Source organism: Elephantulus edwardii, unplaced genomic scaffold (assembly GCF_000299155.1).
Source record: "Elephantulus edwardii isolate Elephantulus edwardi_28Jun2011 unplaced genomic scaffold, EleEdw1.0 scaffold00001, whole genome shotgun sequence".
Classification (NCBI taxonomy): domain Eukaryota; kingdom Metazoa; phylum Chordata; class Mammalia; order Macroscelidea; family Macroscelididae; genus Elephantulus; species Elephantulus edwardii.
The window spans coordinates 25,489,074-25,499,851 of record NW_006399751.1 but is presented as its reverse complement, the minus strand read 5'-3'; the positions used below and the strand labels follow the sequence as shown (position 1 = coordinate 25,499,851).

Here is a 10,778-nt window from a genome sequence, read left to right as displayed (position 1 = left end):
ACACAAATATGCATATATATATATATATCTTTTATATACTGTATGCCTTTGAGTTACCCCATCTCCAAGCAAGGACCATGGACTTGTCAAGTAGGGATGGGGGCAAATACTCGTAGGAGCTTCTGACTCTCAGTACTGATGACATAAACCTATTCTACCAAGAGGATCCCCCTAGTCTATAGTGTGAGCTGGTTACATGGAACCAAGAGAATCTGATCTGTTGACACTCACTAACCTCTAGTACCTTCCTCAATCATTGAATGAAGTAGGACAATAGTCATAATTATAAAATTCTCTTTCCACAGAATTTTTCCAACCCGTGTGACAATTTAACTTCAGAATATGTTTAGAACCCTCTAAGAGTAATATTATTATTCTCATTAATCAAAAAAGTCAAATGGGCAGAGATTAAGTGACTTTTCTTGAATCTACATACTGCCATCCAATCGACTACATAACTCAGCAACCCTGTAGGATATAGCAGAACTGTCCCAGTAGGTTTCTGAGTCTATAAATACCAAAGGAAGCAAACCTCTTGTGATCTAAACCTAGAATTATTCCAGCATGTGACATTCATACTGAAGAGTTTCATAAATATTTTATGTAGACTTGAAGAATGCAAACAAATATGAATTATTTAATCTGAACTAAATATTGTGGTACCTTTTATAATTTTAAAATGCATGAGTTATTATAAGAGATAAATGTCACTTCAGTTTTAAAATTATTTCTATATAGGCTATCTAGCCTTATAGAAAAAGAAACTGGGTTAAGCAAAGAATTCCATATTAAGATGTCTTTATAGTTATTTTCCCCATAACTCAAGACTTCTCTCCAAATTTCATTACTCAGATGGTTTAATTAAAGCTTGTTTGAAATAAACATATTAAAAAGTTCTTCAGAGGCTGATTTATGTAGAATACCATTGGAGTTCTTCCACAATTTTCCCATATGGGTGTATTTGCATGTAATACTTATGACTCATGAAATTCCTGCCAAAGTATGAATATTCTTTCAAATATATTCCAGTAATTATTGCCATGTGTCATTGCCACATGTGACCCCTTTTCTATCTCAAGAGTCATTTCCTAATTAAAGAAAACTCAAACAATGTCCTAGTTCAGGAATAAGGGAGCACCAGTATCCTTGCAGGTAACAAGTTGTGCTGTCAGCCCAAAGGCAGGCAGTTTGAATCCACCAGCTGCTCAGTCTCTTCTTGTGCTATTGACATTCTCTGAAAACACACTAGTGAGTGATCTGAGTCAGTTCAGGCTTGATGGCAGTGAATGACTGAGTTAAAGAATCACTTACCACTAAAGAATAGTTTACCAATGATGAAACCTTCAATGGCATAATAAATTGCACAAAGTTGAGAATAGTGATTTACTAATAATCAGACAATTCTGGTGGCCTAGTGGTAAGAAGCTCATTGCAAATGAGGCCAGAAAAAGAACAAACATAATTTATATGTTCAATGATTCATTTATTAAAAATATAATTTTTAAAACACAGAAACAGTGACTTTACACATGGATTTTACCAGATAGACTGGATAGGAATCAGATTGACTACGTCTGTGGAAGGAATCATTGGTAAAGCTCAGTATCAGTGGCCAAAACCAGGCCAGGTACTGACACATCGGTTACTCACGAGTAAGTTCAAATTGAAGCCGGAGAAAATTGGAACAAGCCCATGAGAACAAAAATATGATCTTGTACCTACCCCTTCTGAATTTAAAAATCATTTTAAGTATAAGTTTGAAGTCTGTTCTTCAGGCTCTGATCATTGAACACCAGTGACCAAAGAACAGATGAGTTGTAGGATGGCATCAAAGATATCATCTATGAAAACAGCAAATGTTCACTGCAATGACAGAGAAGAAGAAGAAGAAGAAAAAAATGAATGCCAGAAGAGAAACCTGAAAATTGCACTAGCATGTTGAGAATCCCAAAGAAAGGGAAGACATGTTGAAGTAAAAGTGCTGAATGAGGGGAGCTCTGGTGGCCTAGTGGCAAGAAGCTGCAACTACAATCCCAGACATGCACGGTTTGAATCCACCAGATGCTCTGCCGGGGGAAGGAGGGGCAATCTCCTCCTGTACCAGTCAGATCTGATTTGACGGTACACGCACACAAAAATAATAATTTTTTTTAAAAAAAGTGCTGAATGGATTTCAAAAGGCAGCTAGAGAAGACAAAGCAGAGTTTTATAATAGAATGTGCAGTGACCTAGAATAGGAGAATAAAAGGGAGGAACTCAGTATTTCTCAAGAAGAAAGAACTGAAAAACAAATTAAGACTTGAGTTTGTAATATTTAGAGATGCTGTGGACAAAATCTTGACTGATCTGGGAAGCAGCAAAAGATGGAGGTAACAGAATCACTGAATCAAAAGGAACTGGCCAACAATGAAATACTTCCAGAAGTACTTTTTGATCCAGAGCAAATAGCAATGAAGGAAGAAGTTCAAACCGCAATGACGTGCTGGCAAAGAATAAGGCCTCAGGAATCGACGGGATACCAATTGACAGTTTCAAATGACAAATGCAGCTATGGATACACTCACCAGTCTATCCTAGGAAATTTGAATGATAGCTGCCTGGCTGACTGAATGAAATCCACTTGTGTTCCTATTCCCAATAGGATGTGGATATTATCAGACAATATCATTATTTTTACATGCAAACAAAAGACTTTTCAAGATTATTCACAGCTACAGCAGTACACAGAGAACTGCCAGATTTCAAACTGGATTTAGAAGAGGTTGTGGCACCAGAAATACCATCACTTATGTCCAATGGATCCTGGTTGAAAACAAAGAATACCAGAAAAAGTCTATGTGTATTTTATTGGCTTTGCAAAGGCAGTTGCTGTGTGGATCATAACAAATTATGGCTAACATTGAGAAGAATGGAAATCCCAGAATACTTGATTGTGTTCATGTGAAACCTATACCTAGACCAAGAGGCTCTTGTGTGAACAGAGCAAGGGAAACACTGTTATTGTTGTTGAGTAGCCTCACGTCGAAACCAATTCATAGCAGACCCTCCAGTGGGTTTTCAGAGGCAGTAAATCACATAGGAGAATGCCCATCCATCTCCCAGTGGCAGCTGGTGAGTTAAAAACAAGGCAGCTTCTTGTCACTGACAAAACAATATATGGTTTCAAATAAAGAGGGATTTGCATCAGGGTTTTATCCTTTCTGTTTAATCTGTAAGCAGAACAAATTATTAGAGAAGCTAGACACTATGAAGAAAAAATGTGGCATCAAGTGTGGAGGAAGTCTCATCACTAACTTTCATTATGCAGATGACACAAGGTTGCTTGCTGAAAGTGAGGATGACATGAAGCCCTGGCTGCAGAAGATTAAACACTGCAGCTTTCACTATGGATTGCATCTCAATGTCAAGAAAAATTCTCACTGTACCAATAAGCAATAACAAGATAGATGGAGAAAAGTTTGGAACTGTCAGTGACTTCACTTTACATATATCCACAATCAATACTCTTGGTACTGCGAGTCAGGAGATCAGGAGATGTATTGCACTGAGAAAGTCTGCAGTCAAGGACCTCTCCAAATTATTGAGGAACAGTGATGCCAGTTTGAGCACTAAGTTGTGCCTGATTCTGTCCATGGTGTTTTTAATCACTTGCAATGCATCTGAGAGCTGGATAGTGACTAAGGATGAAGGAAGAAGAATTGATGTCTTTGAACTGTGCTGTTGGATGAAAGTACTGAATATCCCATGGACTGGCAAAAGAACAAACAGAAATATATTGGAGAAGGTGCAGCCAGAGTGCTCTTTGGAGGCAATGATGATACAACTTCATCTCACATACTTTGAGCATGTTGGTAGAAGAGACGGTTCCTTGTAAAGCGACATCATACTGAGAAAAGTAGTGAATGGCAAATGACAAGAAGACCTCCCACTAGCTGAATTGACAGTGAATAAGGCAATGGGATCAAGTGTGTCAGAGATTATGAGAATGTCACAAATGGGATAGGGTTCAGATTTGTTGTTCATTAGGTCACTTTGAGTTATCCTAAACTCAAGGGTTCCTAACAACAGCAGCAACTATAACCGAGGGTCTCTGTTGGTCTAGTGGAGGAAGTTGTGTTGCAATCCAAAAGCATGTGGTTGGAACCCGCCTGCTGCTCCATGAGAGAAAGATGAGGAATCTCCTGTGCAATTGACTGCCTCTGAAAACCCACTGGAGGCTCAGCTGCAAATCTGTTTCGACTCTAAGGCTCAACAATAACAAAAAACAGCTCTCATTTTGTTAACTACCCTTCTGTTGCTTGAAACCTTTATCCTTTCTAGATGATTTACAACAGTGTGTTACGAACCTGGTAGCACATTAAAGGCACCTAGATCTTTAAAATATATAGGTGCTCTGGCAGATTTGTAGGCATTGATAGAATCTCATATAACAAAGATTGAAAACCACTGTTGAAATCAGAAATAATGTAACAGGCCATTTGGTGACAGGAATAAATTTGCCTGTCTCACATTTTGACAAGCAGGTTTTCAATTCCACTTAAGTGGGTAAGTTGTCTATTCACTTTGGGTTTTTTGTTTTTTTTTGTATGGTTGGTCAACCAACAACTTGAGGTCATAGTGGGGCACAATGAGTGCTGATATTGGGGTCCTGGATACAGTTGTCTCCAGTTGAGCATACTGAGGGATAAAAGGAACTGTTGTGCCTTATGAAATCAGACAAGTGAACTCTCAGCTTTATGCTTCCAAGCTTCACTTTCTTTCCTCTGTGAAATCATCAGAAAGAAGATCCAAGGTCATCCTTTGCGACTTACTTCTTGTCTTCAACTGTCTTTCTGTTATTTTGTTCCTTTAACTCCAGTGACATTTTTGAAACATAATTTACCATCTGCTCTGCAGCTAGCTGAAAGGTGCCTTGGAATGCAGGCCTGGCAGACTGCTCCGAGTAAGGTCACAGCCTTGAAAACTGTGAGCAGTTCTACTCTGCTCACATGAGTCATTGTGAGTCAGACCTGGAGAGCAGCGGACAAGAAGAACCCCAAACTTGGATTTATCTGACCTAGGAATTGGCATTCCACCGTACTTTCTGGGTGGATCTAATGCAAGTAGCCTAGAAAGTCCTTTGTGACAAACATGGCTCTAATTTTTCTAGTGGTTTTTTTTTTCCTCTGAAAAATGAATCATCACCATCATCAGAATCATCTATTTTTAAAATAGCATAGCTTACATTGTTTTTTTCCCCTCTATCTTGTGGGTTAATATGTGGAAAACCCTTCTGTGTTTATGAGAAACACATATTTTAAAGATACAATGACATTCCTATTTTGTTCCCTTATATTTTGTGACTTTATAGATTTTTTTTCTGTTTGATGTGTAACACACACATTCATATAAATATGTATACACACTTGTACATATAGATGAAGACTAATGGCTTCATGATGCTCTTTGATGTTATAAGTGGCAACATAAGAAGAGTGAAAAAGCTCCGGGAAAAATACATATATTTCTTTAATGTCTATTGTATATTCATAAAGAACTGTTTTATGAAAGAAACATTAATTTTATTTCTAATTGGTTTTGAACATTTTTTTCACACTAGCCTCATACCTAGCAAAGATTATTTCATCATTATATCTTGGCACATTTTTTTTTAAAATAGCAGGTGATGCAGATATATCAGGTTTAAACTAACAGTGACTGCCTTTGGAAATAGATGGATGCTTTCAAAAATCAGCAATTATGCTTTAGTATTTTTTTTCTCTTGATTAGCTGTCAGTGTTGTAGGTATCTTGTATATTGGATACTGCAGAAAAAGTTTGTCTTAAAAATATTACATTATACATGAGTGTCATAATTAAAGAAATAAAATGTTTCCTTAGATTCCACTAGTCAATATTTTTTAAATTTTAGTGTTACAATATATCCTTCAAAATGTTAAAAAATAATGATATTTCTTTGAAGACTAAAATGTTCTTGGCCTAGGCCACCTGGTGACTTAGTGGTAAGGAATTGTGCTCCCAGCACAAAGGTACAAGAGTCAAATCTACCAGTTGCTCCAAGGGAGAATGATGGACAAACTCCTTCCGTATTGATTTACTGCCTTTAAAAACCTGCTGGAGGATCAGCTCCAGCTGTTCCCACTTGATAGTCAAAACGTCAACAAAATGCACATATAAAAGCTGAATAATGAGTAAAGAATACCTTTGGAGGACGGTGTTAGTGAAGAACATTGAATAGGCAATGAACTGTTGAACGAATGAACAGGGCTGTCTTGCAAGGTGTGTAGTCAGGAAGCTTCGTAGGAGTGAGGCTGGTGAAAATTCTCACATACTGTGTTCCTGTTGTCAGGAATGACCAGTTCCTAGAGGACATCATGCTTGTGTGAATAGAGGGTGGCTGGAAGAGGGGGCTACAACATAGCAGGACTGTGAAGATGGTGCCCAGCCATGCAGAGTTTTGTCCTGTTGCACGTCGAGTCCCTTTAGTAGGAACCAACTTGATGGCAAGCAAAACCAATAAGTTAAAAAACTTTTAAGTACAAATGCAGATAGTTCTACTACATTTCAGTATTTGAGATGCACTTTCTTCCTTTAGAGTCTATCAATGAACTTCAATTTTCTTCTCAGTAAAAACTTGCATGCAAAATGTTAAACAAAAAACTTGCAAAAAAATATTTTACTGAAATATTGAAAAATGTAGATTTTTAAAGAAACATAACTTTTTATAATATTAATTATCACTATGTGGTATAATTAAAATTTTAAATCTTTAAAATATAATAGTAACTTTTCTATTTAATTTGGTTGCAATTTTATGTTACTGTCAAACCACCATGTTACGCAAATGTATAGTTCTAAAATGATTTCATGATGTAGTAAAACTTGCTTTCTCACACATGACCCTTGTCAGTTTCTTGGCAGTACAGAAGTGGAGCAGCCCAAAGGAACAGAAGTGGTGAGAGATGCTGTGAGGAAGCTAAAGGTAGGTAAGGCCCCCCTAAACCAATGTCTGATGTATTATCCTAAAAGCAGCAATGGTTGGATGAAAATGAAAAGCATGGTTAACTTTGGGGCAGGTTCCTTTGAAAAATGGACTATTCAATAAATAGATAAAGGAAAAAGCTTTACTAATAAATATATACACATCATCCATCATTTTTTCCTCAATTTGGTACACCAATCATATTATTCTTAGGTGTAATTTCTCACACTCAGCAAGAACATTAATAACAATATTTCACAAGTGTTTGCAATAAAATTACTTGCCTTTACTAGAACAATGTAGACTCATGTCTTACCTCAAAAACAATTTTCTGATAATTATGTTATCCACTGATTGTCAGTGCAGGCTTAGTGTTGATTCCAAGGAATGATTTAGTTGTGAAAATGTCTTAAAGGTGTCCTAATACACAAGTGTCACTTTTATGCATACTCATAAGCAATCAATTTGCAGGAGTGGTGAGTTACCACTCATTTCAACTCAGAGTAGAGAAGGACCTTTCATACAAAACCCGACCTACTGACATCAGCAAACTTCCTGAGGAAGTGATATATGAGTTTCTACCCATCGTTTGCTCTCAAATTTCACCCCCTCTCAGAGGATATGATCTCTCACTAGAATACTTCTTTCAACTCTCTCAATGTCAGCTGGATGGATGGATGTGGCCTCTGGAGCCTAGGATAGAGAGAGAGGCAAGTTACCCATGGTGGACAGTGCTTGGTGGAGTTCCCAGGTTGAAACTAGCTTAGAAGCAGGAGTGGCGTCCACTTCCATAAATAGCTTGCCTGCAGAAGCCCCATGAACCTGGAGAAAGGATGAAAGTCATGCATGCAAGTGTCGAGGATATTCGCTCATAAGGTCGTTATGAGTCGTCTATGACTTGACGGCACTTAACAACAACAACAACAACAACATAGTTGCTCTTAAAGGAACTGTCCTTTATGGTTTATAGAACAGTGATTCAAAATAAAGTGAAATATTGACTAGATCAGATTACATAAAAATTGAAATAAAGGTTTCTTCAACAATAATTAATGTACATTTTTGTACGGTTTTAGGTTTGGTTCCTGCATGGTTTCATGTTTTGCAAATAAGATGTATTTTGTTAGCAAAAAGGAATATTGTTTACAATGAAATAAAAGTGTATGGTGTGGTTTAAAAGCATATAAAAAGTATGAAGTATTTTTTAACTTTTAAGGTGTTTTTCAAAGAAAACATTTAATACATAATTTTGGCAAAACAAAAATTTGTAAATGGGAAAATTTTATCAATGGTAATGAAAATGAATACAAGTTCGTTTATATGTTAATGACTTCGTTAGCTTCATTTTCTCAGAGTTCAGAAGCTACATCCCAAAGAATACTAAGAGGGTATATATTTTAAACTGTTCCTAAGCCTCTTTAATTCTGTTGCAATGCAGAAATGGCCAGCAGGTGGTGATATTGCTCTACTCAAAGAAATTTGCTTGGTTAACTACACAACCTCCATTTGAGAGCTCCTTCCACATTTTTGCTACATAAAATCATAAAAATAAGTAATCATCTAATAAAATGATATTTTAAAAATAACTATATTAAATACATTGTAGACAACAGAGCTTTTGAACGTGTTTATGGAATATTTTATATTTTGATTAGTTGCAATCTGAAACATAATAAGGAAAAGTTTGTTGTTTTGAAAAATAAATACTATGAAAGAAAGCACTTCAACACTTATAAGATTTTTATGCTTTTAGGAATTAAATAAATATAATTTTTTCATAAAATGACAGAAAGATAATCCAGAATAAAACAAAAAGGGGTATGAATAAATCCTTGAAACTAGGCATTATACACAGACATATGTAGGGGTAGAGCCCTGGCAGTCTTTACTCTTTTTTTTCTTTTTTAAGATTATTAACTTTTGAACTCTCATTTAATAGCATTTGCCAATACATTAATGTTGTTCGTTTTGGAAAAAGATTGACTTGAATAAAAATGAAATGTCACCTTAGGTGTCAAATAAGAGAAAATACCAAACTACAGTGATTTTTTTTTAAAGGAATCAGAATAAACAAGCCAAACCCACTGCTATCTTGTTGATTCCAATTCCTGGTGAGTCTTCTTCCTCCAGACTCTGAGAGGACTGCCCATTCTCTCCTCCACAGACCTTTCAGTGAGCATAGTACATCACAATACACCACACTCTCATTGCCATAGAGTTGGAACCGACTCTAAGTAACCCTCCATTTGATTTCTGAGGCTCTAAATCACTTGAGGAGAGGGCCCACCTTTATCTCTGTGATCCACTCCTGGATCTCAACAGCCAGAAATGCTTGACCTTTGGGTTAGCAATGCACAGCTCCCTTGGGGAAAATGAAAATTCTGCTCTGACTAAGCAGTCCCCTGACCGCCAGTGTAGAGCTGTGCTCCATTGGCACTTCAATGATGTAAGCATCAGAATTCTATGCTCATTCTATTCTATTCTATTCTATTCTATTCTATTCTATTCTATTCTATTCTATTCTATTCTATTCTATTAATTTTTTCCCAGGCTTCTCTAGCCACACCTAGAAACTTTGAACTTAAAGTCAGCAGCTATGCACGTTGTTTATATCACTTAGGGCTCCTAAAGAAAAATTAGTTTCATCATGAGGTGGAATCAATTCCTAGGCACGTTGGCCCTGTAGGATATAGCAGAACTACCCCATCAGGTTTCCTAGAAGCAAATTATAGGTCTTTTACCCTACAAAACAGTTGATGGGTTCAAACCTGAGATCTTTCAGTTAGTAGCCAACCACTTAACCATTGTACTATCAGGGATCACAGAGTGAAATTACATGGGGTTATTTTATGGAAACATAACTCAAGAAATTACACCCCCGTCCTGTTGATTCTCTGAGGAAGACCCTCAAGGAGATGGACTATAACAGTGACTGTAACACTGGACTCCAGGATGCTGCAGATCTTGAGGATGATGGATAGAGAGCAAGATTCTGATCTGCTTGTTATTCATAGCATCACTACAAGTCCTACTTGACTTGCTGGCACCTACCAGCAACAACAGCAGCCTTTTGATAATCACATAGTATGTCCATTCAGTGTTACTTTCTATAAGTGGTTTAACATTCTCTTTTTGCCATCAGAACTGTCATTTAATCAATAAAATACTTAGGTTCATTGCAATTTTATATGAGAGTGTGTGTGTGTGTGTGTGTGTGTGTGTGTGCGCACGCGTGTGTGTGTAAACGGATTTCTCCACACAATTATTGATGATACCTTCAAGTTAATAATTTTGGTACAAAGGCTGACAAAGAGAAAGAAATTACTTGGTTCATAAAGCGGCCTTAGACTTACTGATCCAAGGTAGTAAATGAACTAGCCTTCTGACCTAATAAAGTGTTGTCTTTTGGTAACCTCATTAGACTTGTTAAATTAAAAAAAAAAAGTACCCTGAGAAATCTGTAGAAATTTCTAAATTTCTTAGTGATCACATTGAAGTATAGTAGTCCATCTATTATATTTTCTTCAATAAGTTTACTTACCAGTGACATATTTAACTCAGTTCAATAGGTCTTTCAGGGAATAATTTCTATTTCCCAATAATTTTGTGGAGATAAAAGCTGCTTTTTCTGTATTTGCTTCTTGTATTGAGATTTTCTTAATAGTCTTTATGACTTGTAAGATAAATTTTATTGGATTATTATAATTAAGTTTTAAGGGTAGAACAATCTATGTAAATGACCAAGAAATGAATTAATTGAAGCCAAAATAGAAACAAATTCATCAAAAGACTTAAAA

General features: G+C 36.4%; 1 protein-coding gene across 3 annotated transcripts in view; it reads left to right on the top strand.

Annotated features, from left to right (window-relative positions):
- Nucleotides 1-10,778, top strand: part of GULP1 (GULP, engulfment adaptor PTB domain containing 1) — a 147,491-nt gene that overhangs the window by 71,958 nt on the left and 64,755 nt on the right. For 2 of the 3 annotated variants that reach the window (XM_006878765.1, XM_006878766.1), the window contains exon 3: nucleotides 6,910-6,981. The exons of the other annotated variant lie outside the window; for it this stretch is intronic. In XM_006878765.1, the coding sequence (XP_006878827.1) occupies nucleotides 6,910-6,981 (72 nt within the window). The remainder of the gene's footprint in view (nucleotides 1-6,909; nucleotides 6,982-10,778) is intronic. 3 annotated transcript variants of the gene reach the window in all.